This window comes from Orycteropus afer, unplaced genomic scaffold (genome assembly GCF_000298275.1).
Source record: "Orycteropus afer afer isolate SDZICR_OR568_19922 unplaced genomic scaffold, OryAfe1.0 scaffold00100, whole genome shotgun sequence".
NCBI classification, from domain to species: domain Eukaryota; kingdom Metazoa; phylum Chordata; class Mammalia; order Tubulidentata; family Orycteropodidae; genus Orycteropus; species Orycteropus afer.
The window spans coordinates 2,482,475-2,504,170 of record NW_006921687.1 but is presented as its reverse complement, the minus strand read 5'-3'; the positions used below and the strand labels follow the sequence as shown (position 1 = coordinate 2,504,170).

Below are 21,696 nucleotides of genomic sequence, written 5' to 3'. Positions count from 1 at the left end.
TTAGGACCTAAGAATTTACTTAAAAATTGGCCCAGGTAGCCAGTAGCTGCACAGAGGGCTGTACCAGTGGCTGGTGAATACAAGGGGAAGCAGTAAAAACAAGGTGGGCTGAGCTGACCGGAGGGTGCAGCCATTTTGAATGTTTACGAGAGGTTTGACCATTTTGGATATTTAAAGCGACAACGTTCTCCCAGATTCTAGGGACTTAAGAATAGGCTCCACTTGCTGGGAACCGCAAGGACATTCTGGACGCCAACGACTAGAGAGGTGTGATATTCCCCTTGTTACTCTTATACCCGACACCCTATTGAAGAGAGGTGTGGCCATCCCTCACTCCCAGCCACTTTCTGGGCCAGCAGGAATTCGATCCAGGTCTGTGTGCTCGGAAGGATCCTGGGTGCCCTGCCTTACCCTGCCCAGACTTTTTTTTTGTTTGTTTCTTAGTTTCTTGGTTTTAGTCTCTTTTAAAATTATTATTATCATTATTGACCTTTTTACTATTATTCTTTATTATTCCCTTCCCAGGTTCTAGTTTTCTTCTTTTTCTCGCTTCCCTGTTCCTTGTTCCAATTTTTTTTTTTCTTTCTTGCTGTTAACCCCATTCCTTCTTTTTCTTTTTGCATTTTTCTCCTTTTTTTTCCTTAATTACTCTCTTTCTTTACCTTTTTCTTTAATTGTCCTCTCCCCAGATATTGCATTTTCTTTTTCCTTTTTTTCTTTATTGTTCCGCTGTAATTACATGTTGTGTTTTTTGTCCACTTCCTTTTACTTTTTTGATGTTTATTCAATTGTTACTTTTGTCTAACTGAGTGAGGGACAGCAACAGTGTCCACACGAATCAAATACAACCACACCTCCTGCAGCTTCACTTAATGAGTGAGAGTCGCCACTTCTTTCTCCACCAACTAGCCAACAATAAACAACCACCAAGAGAAGTCTCACTCACCCTTAGCTGCTCTTCACAAACAGTTAACAGAGATATAAATACAACAACGTCATAACGTCTCAAAAACAAGAGACCACCACAGTCCACACAAAGAAGAAAGATAAAGCAGTAGAAACAAGGGAGCAGGATATAGACCCAGAACATATCCCTGAGGAAGCAGCAGCAATGGAACTCCCTGATAAAGAATTCACAAGAATTATATTTAGCTATCTTCAAAGGATTGAGAGACCGATCAAAGAAAACACTGAGAAAATTAAAGAAAACACAGACAAAACCCTAGAACAAATTTGGAAGAAAATACAAGAACAAAAGACAAAATAAATGAAAAATTACAAATGATTCAAAATCTACAGATAAAAAACCAGAAGATTAATACTAAATTGTCAGAAATAGAAAGGGCAAAGGAGTAGAACTGAATCAATAGGAGAAAGAATTAATGAGACTGAAGATAAATACTTGAATACTTCTTTGGAAAGGGATCAATCAGAAAAAAAGATCAAAATAAAGTGCAGAAAGCCTAAGGTTCATGTGGAATACCATGAAAAGGAATAATCTATGGGTCACTGGAATTCCAGAACAGGAAGAGAAAAGAAAACAACTGAGAAAATTGTCCAAGAGTTGTTGTAAGAGAACTTCCCTGATATGATGAAAGATGAGAATATATCCATTCAGGAAGTTGAACGAACCCAAAACAAGATAGATACCAAAAGAAAATCACCAAATCATGTCATCATCAAACTCATGAAAATCCAAAGACAAGGAAAGAATCCTGAAAGCAGCATGGAAAAATGAAAAGTTACTTACAATGGACCACCAATAAGAATAAGCTCTGATTTCTCATCAGAAACCATGCAAGGGAGAAGGCAAATGGGATGGTATATATAAATCCCTGAAATAGAAAAATTTCCAACCAAGAATTATATGTTGTTGTTGTTATGTGCTGTCGAGTCACACCTGACTCATAGCAACCCCTCCTTGGGTTTCCGAGGTGGTATCACTACGGAAGTAGTCTGCGCAACTTTCCTTCCAAGGAGTGCCTCGTGGGATTGAACCGCCAGCCTTCTGGTTAGCAGTCAAGTGCCTTAGGCATTATGCTAACAGAGCTCCTATTATATACCCAACAAAAGTGTCCCTCACATATAATGGTGAACTTAAGAGATTTCCAGATAAGCAGAAATTAAGGGAATTTGTTAAAACCAGAGCGTACTTACAAGAGATACTAAAGGGAGTCCTTTCAACAGAGAACCAGTAACAGCAAACAACCAACCATTAATACACACGTTAACATAACCCAGAAACCAACACAGCTATGGATGTATCTAAAGTAAAGTAAGCTTAAAAGATTGGAAACAGGGAACCAGAGTCATCGATTGGCAAATGATGACTAATACAAACCAAAAAGAAGGAAAATACTGTGTAGTTACATAACTCTTAAATAGTCAGGAAGTCCATATCCAAAGTAAAATGAGCTTACAAGATTGTAAACAGGGAACCAGAGTCATCGATTGGCAAATGATGACTAATACAAACCAAAAAGAAGGAAAATACTGTGTAGTTACATAACTCTTAAATAGTCAGGAAGTCAAGAGCGTTGCATGATAGAATGGACTGTGTTGAACTCGGAGAGAAAATTATAAATCACAGAATGACCTCAAAGAAAAATGATAAACCTTCACATCACAATGAAAAAGAGGACAAGGAGAAATATTTAGCAAATACTAAAATAATAGCAACAAATAAAATGATAACATGATTCATAAACATAGTAAGCTCAGCATAGAAAATTATATGGAACAAAGGAACCAGGGACACCATGAAAAAACACGTAACAAAATAACAGCAACCAATTCATATTGTCGATAATTATACTGAATGTCAATGGATTAAATGCACCACACAAGAGATGGAGAATTGCAGACTGTATAAGAAAAAAAAAAACCATCAATATGCTGTCTACAAGAGACACACCTTAGAGAAAAAGACAAAAATAGACTAAAAATAAAGGTTGGAAAAAAGATATATCAAGCAATGGCAACTGTAAAACAGCAAGAGTGACAATATTAATTTCTGATCAAACTGACTTCAAGACAAAACCCACCATACAAGAAAGGACATTATATAATGATAAAAGGATCAACTGAACAAGATGATATAACCATAATAAATATCTATGGACCCAATGAAAGAGCCCCAAAATACATAAGTCAGACTTAGAAAGAGTTGAAAAGGCAAATAGATGACTCCACAATCATAGTGGGAGACTTTAATACACCACTTTCAATGAAAGATACAGCTAGAAAGAAACTCAACAAAGATGCAGAAGAGTTAAACAATACAATCCACCAACTTGACCTTATAGACATCTACAGAGCACTTCATCCAACAACAACAGCACAATATACATTCTTTTCTAGTGCACATAGAACATTTTCCATGATGGACCATATGTTAGGCGATAAAGCAAGCCTTCAATAAATTTAAAAACAATGAAATATTGCAAAGCATCTTCTCAGATCACAATGCTAAATTAGAAATCAACAATAGGAAGATCGACAGGAAAAGGATAAACACATGGAAACTGAACAACACCCTCCTTAAGAAAGACTGGGTAAGAGAAGAAATAAAAAATGAAGTACAAAACTTCCTTGAATCAAATGAGAATGAAAACACAACATACCAAAACCTTTGGGACACAGCAAAAGCAGTGATCAGAGGCCAATTTATAGCAATAAATGAACACATCAAAAAAGAAGAAAGAGCCAAAATCAACACCTTAAACCAACACCTCCAATGATTAGAAAAAGAACAAGAAAAGCCTACAGTCACCAAAAGGAAAGAATAAAGATTTGAGAAGAAATCAATGAGACAGAAAATAGAAAGACAATAGAAAAAAATCAACAACACAAGAAGTTGGTTTTTTGAAAAGATTAATATAATTGACAAACCATTGGCAAATTTAACAAAGAACAAGAGGGAGAGAATACAAATAACACAAATAAGAAACAAAATGGGTGACAATATAACAGAACAAACAGAAATAAAAAGGATAGTATCAGGATACTAGAAAGAACTATACTCCAACAAATTTGAAAATCTGGAAGAAATGGATAGATTTCTAGAAACACAACACTTATCTAAACTAACAAAGACTGATGTGGAATAATTGAACAAATCCATAAAAAAAAAAAAAGAAATTGAACAGGTCATCAAAAAATTACCAACAAATAAAAGTCCTGGCCCAGACAGTATCACTGAAGAATTGCACCAAACATTCAAAGAACTGATACTAATCCTACTCAAACTAATCCAAAACACAGAAAAGGACAGAATCCTCCCTAATTCATTTTATGAAGCAAGCATAACCTTGATACCAAAACCAGGCAAAGACATCACTCAAAAGGAAAACTACAGAGCAATATCCCTCATGAATATAGATGCAAAAATCTTCAACAAAATCTTAGCCAATAGACTCCAACAACATAGCAAGAAAATCACTCATTATGACCAAGTGGGGTTCATATCAGGTATGCAGGGATGGTTCAACATTAGAAAAACAATCAACGTCATCCACCACATTAATAAAACAAAGGAGAAGAACCATATCATCATACCAATCAATGCAGAAAAGAAATTTGATAAAATTTAACATCCATTCCTGATCAAAACTCTCAACAAAATTGGAATAGAAGGGGCATTCCTCAACATAATAAAAGGCATCTATGCCAAACCAATAGCTAACATTATTCTCAATGGAGAGAGACTGAAAACATTCCCCTTGCAAACAGGAACCAGACAAGGACACCCTCTATCACCACTTCCATTCAACATTGTACTGGAAGTACTAGCCAGGGCAATAAGGCAAGAAAGGGAAATCAAAGGCATCCAAATTGGTAAGGAAGAAGTCAAACTATCCCTATTTGCTGATGATATGATCCTATACCTAGAAAACACAAAAGATTCAGTCAAAAATCTACTGGAACTAATTGAGAGATCTAGCATCGTGGCAGGATACAAGATCTACATCCAAAAATCAATTGAATTCTACTACACCAGCAAAGAGATTGCTGAAAAAGAAATAAGAAAATCAATAGCATTTACAATAGTGACCAAAAAAATAAAGTACTTGGGAATAAATCTTACCAGGGACACAAAAGACCTGTACAAAGAAAACTACAAAAGACTACTTCAAGAAACCATACAAGATCTACACAAATGGAAGAACATACCATGCTTATGAATAGGAAGATTAAACACTGTGAAAATGTCAGTTCTACCCAAAGCAATCTATACATTCAATGCAATCCCAATCCAGATCCCACCAACATTCTTTAAGGATATGGAAAAACCAATCTGTAATTTTATATGGAAAGGAAAGAGACCTTGCATAAGCCAAGCACTATTAAAGAAGAACAAAGTAGGAAGTCTCACACTGTCAGATCTCAAAAACCACTTACAGCCACGGTAGTCAAAAATGCCTGGTATTGGTATAATGACAGACACATATACCAATGGAATAGAATTGAGAACCCAGAAATAGAGCCATCGATCTATGGTCAGCTGATCTTTGACAAAGGGCTGAAATCCATTCAATGGGGAAGAGAATGTTTAATAAATGGTGCTGACAAAACGATATCCATTTGCAGAAAAATGAAACAAGATCTGTACCTCACATCATATACAAAAATGAACTCCAGATGGATCAAAGACTTAAATGTGAAACCTAAAACTATAGAGTTTCTCAAGGAAAAACTAGGGGCAAATTTAGGGGCCCTAATATATGGCATAAATAGACTATCAAGCATAATTCAAAATGTACAAGCAGCAGAAGAGAAACTAGATGATTGGGGCCTTCTAAATATTAAATTTTTATGTGTTTCCAAAGACTTCTCCAAGAGATTCAAAAGAGAACCCACAGATTGGGAAAAAATACTCAGCAATGACATATTTGACAAGGTATGTATCTCTAGAATTTATAGAAAACTCCAACACCTCAACAACAAAAAGACAAATAATCTGATTAAAAAATGGGCAGAAGACATGAATAGACACTTCACCAAAGAGGATATTCAGGGGGCCAACAAACATGAAAAAATATTCCCAATCATTAGCCATTAGAGAGATGCAAATCAAAACAACAATGAGATACCATCTTGCTCCAACATTAATAGCAAAGTCCAATAAGACAGAAAATAACAAATGTTGGTGAAGATGCAGAGAGATTGGGACTCTCATACACTGCTGGTGGGACTGTAAAATGGTACAACCACTGTGGAAAGCAGTATGGCGATTCCTTAAAAAGTTGGAATTAGAAATAGCATTTGACCCAGCCATTCCATTACTAGGTATAAAGTACTAAAAAAGTGAGAGCCATGACAAGAACAGACATATGCACACCCATATTCATCACGGGTCTATTTACAATAGCCAAAAGATGGAAACAACCTAAGTGCCATCAACTGAAGAATGGATAACCAAACTATGGAACATACACACAATGGAATACAATGCACCCCTTAAGAATAACATAGAATCTGCAAAACACCACATAACGTGGATGAACTTGGATGACATCATGTTGAGTGAAATAAATCAATCACAAAAGGACAAATATTGTATTAGTCTGTTATTGTAAAAGATCAAGCAAAGGTTTATATATGGAAGGAAATTTTTTTTGTTGGTTACCAGGGATGGGAGGGGAGGCAAGGGAACACTGTTAAATAGGTAGAGACAAGTATTGATTTGGAAGAAGAGAAGGGCAATGTACCAAATGTGAGTTATCAACATGATGGCACTGAAGAAGAGGAAGACATAGAGAGGTACATGGGAGGTACAGACAACAAAATGAACCCTTTTGCACATACAGTACTGTGTTGTCAATGAAGGCAAACATGGATATACGGGTGGATAGATGGGTAGACAGGCTAAACTATTAGGTATGCCTGTGCAGGGGGTAGTGTGCCCAAGACCATCTATAGGGCTGGCAGACAATGTTTCTACAAGTGTATTGCTATGTTTTGTAAGAATTCCCAAGTGTATAGTAGAGCCGACAAGGGACAAGGTTATAGTCACTTCTTGGGCACAGCCAGCTACTTAAGGAAGCAAGTACTTGGACGTTTGGGTTCAGGACCACAGTAGCAGAGAACATCAAGCTCAATTGGCATAACATACTACACAAAACACTGTCCCATCTCCTACTTTGGTGAGTAGTGACTGGGACCTTAAAATTTGGAAAAATCTATCTAGATGCAACGATGGGTCTCTCCTCGTCCAGAGCAAAGAAGAATGAAGAAAACCAAAGATTCATGGAAATAATTAGTTCACATGACTGGTACACCATGTGATACTCAGCTTATATGATTATGAGACCAGAAGAACTAGATGGTGCCTGGCTACCACTGTCAACCACTCAGAGAGGGATCTATGTAGGCGATCCTGGATAAAGAGAGATAACAATGTGGAACAAAACTCAGAATCATTTGGGGGAAAAAAAAAAAATGGGACCAAGTTTGCTGGTCTGATAGAGCCTGATGGAACCACTGAGACTATGGCCCCTAGGTGCCCTTCAAGTCTGAAATTAAAGCCACACCTGTGGCTTCCAGCCAAACAAAAGACAGGCATATGAGGTGACCTTTTACACTAGTAGATACACTCCTTGGAGAGAACAATTATGGGAGAATAGAAGGGCTGTGTATACACAGGGAGACAGCTCAGGGGTGCATGGAGGAATGGACACAGGGAAGAGGTAAACAGGTAAACCATAGGGAGGAAGTGGGAGGGGAGCTGTTCCATTGTGGTAAATTGTAGTCAATGTCATGAGACAAAGTGTATATGAACAACTGTATGAAAATTGAATTTGCTCTGTAAACTTTCACCCAAATCACAATTAAAAAAAAAAAAAACTTTTAAGTTTCTTGCAGGTAACAAAATCTGAAAATGCTGGAGGACAACTTCTTTGAATAACAAATGCCATCTTCTCCTAGTTCATACTAACCCATTCCTGTCAGATCAGAAGAGACAGTTCTCTCTTTAGATTAACATAAATTTCTTTTTCATTTATTCTTCCCATACTGTTTGCTAGTCTTACACGAAGGGTGAGACAATGAACCCCCAGCTCTGCAGGGAATAAGGGGCTGCACTGTCTGTAGAGAATTTAAAAAACAATAATTTGACCTACTAGAAGACACTCAATTTTGTAATATCACCATACACCAGCACATCTAAACCATGTCTGTGACAAACTCTCCCACTCTAAACCCAGCTGCCCTTGCTAAGCCACTGTTTGCTAATCTCTGCTTTTCCTTACCTGGTGCCCAACATTTCAGTTTTCCATCAGAGAAAAACTATTTTAGAGATAGCAAAATATGTGCTCCACAACAGAATAATTTCACAGAAATAGATATGATAATATAGACTGTATCTAGATAGAAATAGATATGAAAAAAAGTTTTGTTCTTATCCAAGTTTCTGTATTTCAGAGTTTCGGTCAATGTCTAAAGAGACAATTACTAGCCCATCACTAATGGGAAAATACTTCAACTTGTTCTTCTCAGTATTTGTAATAGTTCTGTAAGGAGTTTCTGGGTGGTACAAATGGTTAAGTGCTCAACTACTCATTGAAAGGTTGATGGTTTACACTTATTCACAGGTGCTTTGGAAGGCAGTCCTGGTGATTTCCTTCTGAAAGTTCACAGCCTTTAAAACTCTATGGAGTGGCTCTACTCTGCATGTATGGGGTTGCTGTAAGTCAGAATCTGCTTGTTGGCAACCGACAACACCACCAGTTTTGCAATGAAAAAAAAAATTGCTATTATGTCACTCAGTTCTTTTAATCTCCACTTTGCCTGGATAAAATGCACACTCTGGCTGTGAAACACAACTCAGAAACTGTCTGACACAAAATAGAATGTCAATAGTCCAGCCAAATTAGCATAGTTCTCATGGTGAAGCATACATGCAATCTCATTTGACTTTGAAATGAAAAGCTCTGAAAAAAGTTATTTGTAGAATAACAGAAGCGGACAATGAAATCCCAATCTTAACATAACTGGACATTTCTTGACTTTTCCAAACATGAGTTTTAAATGTACAAAAATTAGAATCATTTATAAACCAAAACAATGTCTATGAGGTTCCTTAATATTTATAAAAGTTCCTTTTCTAAATCTTAGTTTAGACAGGTTTAGTTTAGTTAGGATAATGTTTTATATGAATGTATTTATAGAAGGCAGAATGGCTTTCTTTTTATTATATTTATCCCCATTAAGCACTGCAGGGTTTTGCTCTCTCCACTGATTTGATGAATGCAAAGCACTTAGGTGCCACGACAAGAAGCACTATAAAAAAATCTGAGACATACATATTCAATTTCTTGCTTTCAAATAAGAAACTGAATTAAGAAAAAATGCTTTACAGTGCTGCATGTTTTGGTAAGATGGGTTCTCTGAGGCAACAAAGCCAATGTAAAGCCACCAGTTTTATGAAACATTTTACAGCACCACTGCAAGTGGTTCAATACTTTTAAGACAGAAAAAAACTTGTGAGTCTTGTTGATAAAGAGACAAGGGACTTACAGAGATTCAACTTGCCTTTACAATAAGTAGCATCAAGAAGGCCACTTTCACCTTTAAATTGAGCTTATGTTAGGTAGGTAGCTCTTTTTCGTTGTTCTTTCTAAGATTTTTGACCTTTATTTCAATGGAATACAAACCCCTTATCTATATTTTAGAACAAGTGTTATAGATTTGGGGTCATGAGTTTGGGTCAGCATGAACAGGATTGACTAAAATGAGAAAAGTATCCTGGCATTATCCTCCTGAGAAAACTGAACTACAAGAAAAACAACATTTATTGGCTTTGCACATCTGAATACATCTTGTTTACTTTCCATGTCTTGGTTTCTCCTCTGATGATAAGTGGGCCAATTATGACCACCATATTAAGATGATCAAATAAAATTAAGATACATTGATATTTTAAATAAATTTTCATTTTCTATTTTAATTTTTATTCAAAAAATTATGTTGTTGTTGTTATGCGCCATCGAGTCGGACCCGACTCACAGCGACCCCTCCTTGGGTTGCTGAGGAAGTATCACTACGGAAGTAGATTGCCCCATCTTCCTTTTGAGGAGTGGCTGGTGGGTTTGAACCGCCAGCCTTCTGGTTATAGTTGGTATTAATTGATGGTTATCTGTATGCCATTTAACCCACACAGTCACTCTTTAAGATACAAATTACTATTTTATTCATATTTCATACAAATGGAAATGGCCACACTAGTAAGAGGCAGACCTGGGATCTGAGCTAGACAGTTACACCAGAAGAAAAATTCCATGCACTGCCTCAATTATCAACAAACTGCTTCCTTACAAATGTTGACTTTTTGACAAATATTTACTTGTTATTGAGACTCTTTCTCAGAATTTGCTGACTTGGTGTCTCACCAATTACCATCTATTTATCATGCTCCCTTTCTGTTAAGTTGTGAGGAAAAGATGCAGTTCATGCTTCTAATCTTACCTTTCAGCTAAGTATTTACAGACCCCACATATAGAGTTCAGTTGAAGTAACATGTAGCAGGGGCAAAACAACAGTATTTTAAAAAAATAAAATCCTAGAAAGCCTGGTCCATCTGTTGTTTGGTGCATGGGATATGAAGTGTGGACGGAGGAAGGTCATAAGATGATAAAGTCTGAGAGAGACAGATATAAGACTTTGTAATCCAGTTCACTGAATTGATATGCTCTGGTGGTATAGTGGTTAAAGCATTTGGCTGCTAACCAAAAGGTCAGTAGTTCTGACCCACCAGCCAGTCTGCAGAACAAAGATGATGCAAAATGCTGGAGGTTCAATTCCACCCAGAGACACCTCAGAAGACAGGCCTGGTGATCTACTTCTGAAAAACCAGCCACTGAAAGTCCTATGGAGCACAGTTTTACTCTGACACCCATAGAGTCGCTATTACGAATTAACTCCATGGAAACTGGTACTGCATGTTCTGTCACATATTAAATATGTTTATAACCTATTAAAACACTGCCATGCTGTATGAGGAGACAAGTCATACAAATGGACAATTACAATCACACCCAGGTAAACTGGCAAATTAGTAGGCATACACGTAGCTCACCTGGACAGCTAGATGTAAGTATGAAAGAAAATGACTAAGTTTGTAGACCTCCAGGTTCTAATAAACTTAATTTTCTGGAAAACAATAGACTAGCTTTTTATGTCAATATGAAATTCTGGTAGTTTAGCAGAGACTCAGTGTGTGACAGAATTTGTGATCTCTCTTTTCTCTTTATCTGCCAGTCAGAGTTGTGGAAAACTTTATAGATACTTTTTCTCGGTCATGTCAGAGGTAGAATGAAGAATTCCATAAAGACTAGAGAGGCATGCATGGGGTTGCTATGAGTCGGAAATGACTCGACGGCACCTAACAACAACAACAACAACCCAAATGTACTCGGAAGGAAGATGGGGCAATCTACTTCCATAGTGATACTGCCTCGGAAACCCAAGGAGGGGTCGCTATGAGTCGGGTCCGATTCGACAGCACATAACAACACAACACAGAGAGGCATGGAGATGTGAAGGATGGACAATACCAAACTGAAATATGTAATGTCTTGTTCTCAGACACTTGTTGAAAATATGAAAATATGTATTCTACCCATCTGTACACACTGCCATCGAGTCTGAACCAGCTCATAGAGACCCCTCCTTGGGTTTCCGAGGTGGTATCACTATGGAAGTCAAATGTCTTAGGCTCTGCCTTAGGAGCTCTGGTGGTGTAGTGCCTAAGGCATTTGACTGCTAACCAGAAGGCTGGTGTTTCAAACCCACCAGACACTCCTCAGAAGGAAGACTGGACAATCTATTTCCATAGAAATGCGGCCTCAGAAATCCAAGGAGGGGTCACTATGAGTCAGGACCGACTCCACAGGAGTGAGTTTTACCATTCTTTAGAGGGGAATAAACCCATTCCACAAATTATAATAATAATAATAAAAATGATGACGCTATGTAAAGATGTATTATAGATTTCAGAACAGTCTGTGATTTGAAAAGAATCAGACATTGCACCTACTAACAATAATTCAGATATTTAATGTCATAGAGTAGGGATTACTGAATAAAATTTTTAGTAGCTAATTATATCAGACTTCTATTATCTAAAATCATTCCTAATAAGAATAGTGTAATAAAATAACCACTGGGCTAGGATAGCATATGACTAAACCTAATATCCACCAAAGTAAAGAATCCAGAAAAAGCTATCAGTTTTTATTACTCTACAGCCAAGCTTCTTTATGGATATTATTTTTCTGTTTAGAAAACTCTTTACTACCTCAAGTCATAAAATGTATTTCATGCTACAGGAAAAACCAGATTTTTAAACAAAAAGAAAAAATAAGGAAAGGGAGACTAAAAGCTAGAGTTTTATTTCACAGAATATTTGCTTAAAAACTGAATTCTGGCTGATTTGGAATGCCTCTGGCTCATCTGCTCATTGTGTACCTGAATCCATAAACCTGTCTACTGAAGCTAAACATAGTGTTTTAGGGATTGAGACAATAAATGAAAAGTAAGAAGTTAACAACATGGCTTCACAAACAATCAAGGCTGTATTTTCATGTAAATATCTACGTCAATAACTAAAGTAATTGAATCCGGAATATCTAATACTAAGAATTGGCCTACAGGGTTGTCCCTTTGAAGTGGAAGTCACTTAAAGTACTATGAAAATAATTTGTTTAGTATTTAACTGCATTCATTCTCAACTCTCCATAATTTCCACTTGGATTCATGAGAAAAAAAATAACATTTTTACAAATTTCTATTCAATTATTTTTGTGAAATGAAACTAGTATAGATGAAATTTTAAAGCAAGATTCAAGAATTCCCTTCTTAGAGTTTAACTGTGATCTTTGTTATCCTTATATATTCCACCTCAGTCACCTCTTTTGACCCTTTTCTTCATCTCCATGCCCCCAAGGATCCAGTCTAAGAGAAATGGTTTATAAAATTAATGTAGAGGGCAAAATTAATTCAGAAAAACCTCAACTATATTTTGGATGGCCCAGAGCAAGCCCGAGTACCAATTTAATTATTTAATTGTTCTTTCACCCTTTAAGTCCTTTACTTTTACTTGCCAATTGATACTCTCCCCCTACACACACACAGACACACACACACACACCTCACTGCCCTCAAATCAGATTCCATTCTAGCGATCCCTTGAGTTTCTGGGACAGTATCACTATGGAGTAGATTGCCCAATATTCTGGTTAAGCAGTCAAATGCCTTAGGCACTAGGACATCAGAGCTCCCAATTGAGACTACATAAACATAACCTACCAGCAGTTTCTCCTGGACTAGACAGAGTATGGTGAGTAGATTCTCGAAAGGATATTCCACAAGATAGCAACAATACACAAATACACATAATACATGTTGGCAGTCAATATGATAATGTTATTTTAAAAGTGAAGAGTTACTACTATTCACTATAAAAACCAAACAGAATTCAATACTTTGTTTCAATTGCTTCTGAAATTGCATAGTTATTCTGAAACATGGTTGAGCATCTTTTCAAAAGAGCTAACCCTGGTAATTCCAAAAAACTTCGTATGTACTAATATTATCTCCAATATACTAGTTGGGTTGCGTGGTTGATTACAGCCCAAATTGTTTATTGTATTGTCTTTCTGCAGTTTAATCAGAGGGCAAAAGGCAAGGGTAAATGGACAAAACTGAGAAGAGTCTCTCTAGATGGCTCTGAAGAGCAGTATCAAAGACCAAGGTGTGACTAGTGGGAACTTTACCTGAAATGCTCACCATACTAAAGAATGTAGCTCCCTTTTATTCTCTGTCTTCAGTTAAAAATACTAAACTCTTTATGGTGGAATTGAAGAAAGAGAGCAGAAGAGCAAGTAAAATGATTTATAAAGTCATGTTTCCAAAGACAAAGCTGCTATAACACAGGCTTTTACAGAGGATTTCAAAATAGCTAATACATAGAGGTTTCACAGATAACTGATAATCTGCAAACAAAACTGACAATGACTTAATATTTACCTATCAAATAAGCAAAAATAAAAAAGGAGCAACACCATTCATGATGAAAAAGGATATGGTACACAGATGTTAGGTATTCATAGATGTTAGCAGTATCATTGTTATAGCCTTTCAGCAACACAATATAGAAATATGAAACAAATTATAAAATATGTACAATATTTAACCCATCAATACTATCTGTAGGAAATGACACTATGGACACACTTAATCACGTGTATAAAAAAGTAAGCATCTGAGTTTTAGATTGCAGCCTTGTGTATAATATGGGGGAAAATGGAGGCTACAAAAGCATTTCTTAATGGAAAACTGTAATAAAAATAGATAAATATACAAGTACTGACATGAAAATATGCATCCAGTATATATTTAATGCATAATATTGTATACAGTGGTGTGGTAGTTCAATCTATGTGTCAACTTGACTGGGTCTGATTGAGTAGCTGGGCAGCTGGATGTAGTATTCCCCATGATGAAACTGGTAATAAACTCCATGGTGGAATCTACTGTGAGCAGCTAAGTAGCTGCCATAGGGAATGTGGTCTGCTTCCTGTATATAAGGAGAAACCTTGGGGAATGATCTCTAGCTTATGGCACGCTTGGACCCTGCGTGTAGCCATGTCATTGTTCATCAGCCTGCCATGCTCTGCTGATCTTGGGACTTACAATGGACTTAAATTAATGGCCTGCCATGTGGTTTGGTAACATCGAGACTGTGCCTTGTTATTTGTCAACCTTCGGTTTGTCAGCCTCAGCAGCCAACAGCTGTCTGAGTGAAAAAACGCCTCCAGCTCCAGTGGGCTGGGAGCAGGAGGCAGAGCTGGACCCCAAGGATGAGGGGCTTTCACCCAGCCCCTAGAGCCTGGCACTTTGAACTTGGACTTAAAGCCAAACTGTAAGAGAATAAACTCCTGTTTGTTAAGGCCATTCCATTTGTGGTATATTTCCTGTCACAGCGGCACTAGGTAACCAGAACAAGTGGAATCTCACACTTGTAAAAAATAACGATGTATGTTAGGAAATAAACAGGAAAGATATTGTAATTTCACACTGCATGCTTTTCATTTTACCTACTTCTCCATCATTTGGCATATTATATTTATAATGTAAACTATGAAATACATGTATTTTAATATTTGGGGGGCATAATACTTCTCTACCCAAAACCTGAAAAAAAAATGAAATAAATACTCTGTGATTTCAGAAAAATGAATATGCACTATGTAGAATACAAAATATCACAGAGGTGTTATACAGTTTTCAGATTTTTTTAGTTAAAAGAGATTAGAAATTCTGACTGATGTGTTTAGAAAGAATCCATATTCATTATTTGTACTCCTGTTTTTGCAATAAAACGGTACATAATTAATTGTTATATAATTACTTCTAATTTGAAATAAGTCAGCTCATGATATTCTATATTGCCATTATTTAGAAATTTAACCTAATTTAGTGTCTGCTTTTAATACAATTTTCCATCACTGCAACGCATTTATCTGCTTGGAAGTTGAGGTTTCTTGAATCACAAGGGCAGAAAGCCCAAAAGGCTTATGTCTGAAACAGGTTTAAAAAAAGAGAGAAATACATAGTCTATCAAGAAAAATAAAAGTCATTTACAGAAATATTTGGAAGATAGGTTTGTCACTTTATTTGTAATGTGGTTTTAGTATCAGTGTTCTTCATTTCAAATTGCTATGAATTATTTTCATATCAGTAAAGGTTTCTTTTTAAAAGAGAGGAACATGAAGCTTTAGTCCTCTTTACTTACATTAGAGTCTATCAAGTATTCTATGAAGTAAATGTGTGCTAAGGAATGTCCATTGTCTTACATTTTTTCTTACCAACTATTACCTATAACACTAAGGAGTTCACTTTTACCAGAAGAAAATCTATTATTATGACAAATTCAACTTTCTATTTTTTTTCTATTTTCTAAAGATAAAAATATGCACAGGCACTGAGATACTGAACAGAGGTGGAGAACAATTTTTTACATCATGCTTTTTCCTTTAATTTTATTGAAACCGTCTCTAGCTTCTCAGTGTGTGTAGCAAGGTGGTAGGTTGCAAGATGCTCATATATAGTAAAGATTCCCCATTTAGGCAGGTATCCCTTTTTGTTTGTTGTGTTTTCCTAAATAAGAGCAAAGAATAGCAAGGTTTCTATTGTTTTGAAACTACATTTGTTTCTCTGATCCCTCATTCCCTCATCTCTTCCTTTGGCTGATGACATTGTATTAGAGAATACGTATTGGAAAAAAAAAACAAAACTGCTGAATCTTCATTAGAATAAAGTTTACATGAGTGATGCCTCTGACTGCTTGCTGTTACCAGTCGCTGTATGACTAAGCACATTCAATTTTTCTGTTACCTTTTTTTTTTTTAGCATACTTGTATATTGTTTATAAAAAGTAACTGCAAGTAAGTTAGAATATGCAGACATTTAAGACTTCATTGTAATTAGTAACTATTTTCAATCTCTGGGGTGCTTGTTTAGGTTAAAAATAGAAACAAAACTGGGAAGACCACCTTATTTATTAGGATGTAAGTAACCATAATATGTTCTTAAGGCAGGCTCTTTTCTGGACTCTGGAAATTCTTGAGAATTGTTACAGTAATCAGTTTTGTCTGAAATGTATTCCTGCCTGGAAGCCTAGCAAGCAACTAAACCACCATTCACAATCCATTGCTGCATTATGATTTTATTACAAGATACATTTCTTTAATATCCTGGAGCTATAATATACATTTTCAACAAGCCCTCAAGCTTTTCTCCTAACTTACAAATAATAAAACATCCATCTAAAAAGTCCTGTGTGTTAGGCAAGAGAAAGTATTCAATGAAAGTGTACATAATAGCTTTATCTATAACTATTAATAACACAATAAAGTTTTTCTCTTGGTCAATGAAAAGTTACAATGTGTTACAAAAGTAATAGCTCTTGCTATGTAAATTTGGAGGAGCTCTGGTAGCATAGTGGCTAAGGCACTTGACTGCTAACCAGAAGGCTGGCGGTTCAAACCCACCAGCCACTCCTCAGAAGGAAGGTTGGGCATTCCTACTTCTGTAGTGATACTGCCTCAGAAACCCAAGGAGGGGTCACTATGAGTCGGGGCCGACTCGATGGCAAACAACAACAACAACAACAACATGTAAATTTGGGAGCTCTGGTAGCATAATGCCTAAGACACTTGACTGCTAACCAGAAGGCTGGCGGTTCAAACCCACCAGCCACTCCTCGGAAGGAAGATGGGGCAATCTACTTCCGTAGTGACACTGCCTTGGAAACCCAAGGAGGGGTCACTATGAGTGGGGTCCGACTCAACAGCACATAACAACAACAACAACAACATGTAAATTTACCGTTTTATGTCTGAAACAAAAGTGCAATAAATCTACCATCAGGATAGAATGAAGGTGATCATTTCAGTTGCCTGGTATCTAGCTGTAGCATTTTCTATACAAACTTGAAGAAATGTTAAACAATGACATAGTTTCAGAGAATGACTTACCCTCCCTTGATATAGTCAAGGAATGATACTTCAGTTTCTACCAAGAAAGAGAGCAAAGTTACCTGAAATGAAAATAAGGCAGAATTACCTGCTAGTACTAATTGCAATCTAAAATAGCTATTTTGCTAAATATTGTTGTTGTTGTTATGTGTTGTCGAGTCGGACCTGACTCATAGCGACCCCTCCTTGGGTTGCTGAGGCGGTATCACTATGGAAGTAGATTGCCAAACCTTCCTTTCGAGGAGTGGCTGGGTGGGTTTGAACCGCCAGCCTTCTGGTTAGCAGTCAAGTGCCTTAGGCACTACAATACCGAAAGAAAATAATATTTTCTAGTATTCTGAGAATCATGAAAGCTACTATTCTTTATTAAAATATGCTATGACTGATTGTTCTTACATTTTAAATTATCTGAAGAAAAGGGACCCCTCAAAAAATTAACAAGCTTATTTCTAGGGCCTATTTACTTCTTTTGAAGAACAACACAAAAATTATCTGTAAGGACACTTTGTTACTTCCCATTTCAGATAAAAGGAAAGATGAAAATGGAGTTGAAAAATGGTTAAAACTGCAAAATTAAAATCAGTAAGTTAAGTCATTGTACAAGATGAAATGTGTGTTTTTGCCATGTGTCAGTAATGGGGCCGTCTAATGTTTAAAGTGTCTTGCTTCAGCAGATTTACAGAAATTTTTAAAAAGGAAGTTGGAGAAAACTTGGAAGGTTTTGCCTTTGTGAAGCAGAGTTCATCTTAGCGAAAAATCTTCAATATATATTTTCTTGAAATGGGGATGATTTTGACTTTTTACAGTGTTTACATACTTTGATCTTGGCACCTTCCTTTTGAATTAATAAAGAACTCTGGTGGTGTAGTGGTTAATGCATTTGGCTGCTAACCAAATGGTCGGTGGTTTGAACCTACCAGTCACTCCATGGGAGAAAAATGAAGCAGTCTGCTTCCATAAAAATACATAGCTTGGGAAACCTTATGATGTAGTTTTATCCTGTCCTATAAGGTTACTATGAGTTGGAATCAACTTGATGACAGTAGGTTTAGGGTTTTTTGGTTTGTTTTTTGGTTTGATTCAATGGCAACTGGTTTGCTTTTAGTTTACTCATATAATACTGCATTCCGACAAGCTGTACATTTTAATGCACTATAAAATGAGCACTTCCACATCCCACAAGATGAGTCTTAATAGTTAAGTGTAATCTAGGAAGATTATAGTATTTCTTACTAACACTTAAACTTTTTTTATGCCTGCCTGATTGTCTGTAGTCTGGTTCCAGTGACTGAAGATTCATAGCAAACCTTCAGCTTCCTTCAGAAGACCTAACAACCTGCAGAAAACGTATCCACTCCCTCTTACAAACTGTCCTTCATTATAATCACTCCCATAGGAAGTTAATTTTTCTATTACATACTTTCATATTAAAATCCTGAGTGAAACACAGCATAGTTTTGTTAGTGCTTCTAGTCTGATCAATAAGGGGTGTGTGCATATGTGTATGTATTGTTGTTAGGTGCCATCGAGTCAGCTCCAACTCATAGTAACCATATGTACAATAGAACGAAAAAATGCCCCAGTCACGTGCCATCATCACAATCCTTGCTATACCCCAGCCCATCATTGCAGCCACTGTGTCAATCCATCTCATTGAGGGTCTTCCCCTTTTTGGCTGACCCTCCACTTTACCAAGCAAAATCTCCTTCTCCAGAGAATGGTCCCTTCAGACCACAGGAGGTGAGACAAAGTCTGGCCAATGTCACTTTCAAGGAGCATTCCAGCTGCACTTTCTCCAGGACAGATTTGTTAGTTCTTCTGCGAGTCCAGAGTACTTTCAGTATTCTGCATCAACACCACAACTCAAAAGCATCAACTCTTCTTTAGTCTTCCTTATTATTGTCCAGCTTTCACATGCATATGAGGCTATTGAAAATACCATGGCTTGGGTCAGGCACACCTTAGTTTTCAAGGAGACATCTTTGCTATTCAGCACTGAAAAGAGTATTCTACAGCAATTTTCCCAGTGGAAAACGATGTCTGATTTCTTAACTGCTGCTTCTGTGGGTGTTGATTGTGGAGCCAATTAATATGAAATCTTTGACAACTTTAAACTTTTATCCATTTATCATGATGCTGCTTATTGGTCCAGTTGTGAGACTTTTCATTTTTGTTATGTTGAGGTGGAATCCATAAGGCAGACTGTCGTCTTTAATCTTCCAGAGTAAGTGCTTCAAGGCATCTTCACTTTCATCAAGGAAAGTTGTGTCATCTGCATATTTCAGGTTGTTAGTGAGGATTTATCCAATCCTGATCCTATGTTCTTTTTCATATAATCCAGCTTCTTAGATTATTTGCTCAGCATACAGATTAAGTAAGTGTGGTGATATGATACATCCCTGACATACATGCTTCCTGATTTTAAACCATGCACTATTCCATTGTTCTCTTTGAACCGCAGCCTCCTGATCTATGAACATAAGAACAATTAAGTGTTCTGGAATTCCCGTTCTTTGCAACGTTGTCCGTAATTTGTTAGGATCCACATAGTCAAATAATTTTGCATAGTCAATGAAACACAAGTTAATATCTTTCTGGTATTCTTTATTTTCAGCTAAGATCCTTCTGACATCAACATTGATATCCATCATTCCATGTCCTCTTCTGAATCCAGCCTGCATTTCTGGAAGTTCTCTTTCAATATACTGCTACAACTGTTTTTGAATTATCTTCAGCAAAATTTTACTTGCATGTGATATTAATGATATTGTTCAATGATTTCTGAATTCTGGTGGATCACATTTCTTTGGAATGGGTACAAATATGAATCTCTTTCAGTCAGCTGGCCAAATTTCTTGTCATAGACTAGTGAGTTCCTCCAGCATGGCATCTGTTTGTTGAAACTTCTCAATGGGCAGCCCATCAATTCCTGGAGCCTTGTTTTTTGCAAGTTCCTTCAGCGTAGTTTCAATTTCTTCCTTCAGTACCATTGGTTCTTGATCATATGCCACTTCCTGAAATAGATGAACATCGACCAATACTTTTTTGTACAGTGACTCTGTGTATTACTTTCATCTTCTTTTGATGCTTCTCACATAGTTCAGTATTTTGCCCATAGAACCTTTCAGTATTGCAACTCGAGGCTTAAATTTTTTCTATAGTTCTTTCAGCTTGACCTGAATATTTTCCTACCTTCTGGTTTTCTAACTCCAGGTCTTTACACATTTCATTATAATAATGGACTATGTCTTCTTTAGCTGCTTTTTCAAATCTTCTGTTCCATTCATTTATCTTGTCATTTCTCCCATTTCCTTTAGCTCCTTTCCATTCAAGAGCAAGTTTCAGAGTCTCTCCTGACATCATACATATATATAAGGTCTGGCGACAGAGTGCCTAAGACATTTGACTGCTAACCAGAAGGCTGGCAATTCAAACCCACCAGCCACTCCTCGGAAGGAAGGTTAGGCAATCTACTTGCATAGGGATACTGTCTCCAAAACCCAATGAGGGGTCACTATGAGTTGGATCCGACTCGAAAGCAGTGATTTTTTTTTTTTTTTTTTTTTTTTGTATATGTGTGTGTGTATATCTGTGTGTGTACGTACGTATGTGTATATACATACATACATATATATATAGATATATACATATATATATATATATACACATACACACATATAACTGTCTTTGAGAACTTACTGGCAGAGTAGAACTACCCCATATGGTTTACAAGGAAGCAGACTGCTATGTCTTTCTTTACAGGGTGGATGGTGGGTTCAATCTGTCAACCTTCTAGCCAAAAGCTTACCCATTGTGCCACCAGGGATATATACATATGCATTTATATGTGTGGGCATATATATAATTTATTCACCCATTTAAACCCTTAATGAATAAAACAAAAATTGACTTACTGTTCCAGAATTAATATATTTTTTCTTTTTTCCTTTCTTTTTAGGATTCATAACCTTAAAAAAGCAGATAAAACAATTAAAATATGCTACATTTTACAGTGAAATTTTAAAAAAATGTAGTCAATCTGCTGCATTCATTTATTTTTTTTCTATTGTGATTTGGGTGAAGATTTACAGAGCAAATTCACTTTCCATACAGTAGTTCACATACACTTTGTCTCATGACATTGACCACAGTTTACCAC

The 21,696-nt window shown here is 36.6% G+C and overlaps 1 protein-coding gene across 1 annotated transcript in view; it reads right to left on the bottom strand.

The window, feature by feature from the left end:
- Positions 1–21,696, bottom strand: part of CPNE8 (copine 8) — a 426,365-nt gene that overhangs the window by 82,152 nt on the left and 322,517 nt on the right. Inside the window, exons 12-13 of the mRNA XM_007943187.2 lie at positions 21,452–21,505; positions 17,538–17,599 (exon numbers count right to left, since the gene is read on the bottom strand). Coding sequence (XP_007941378.1) covers positions 17,538–17,599; positions 21,452–21,505 — 116 coding nt within the window. The remainder of the gene's footprint in view (positions 1–17,537; positions 17,600–21,451; positions 21,506–21,696) is intronic.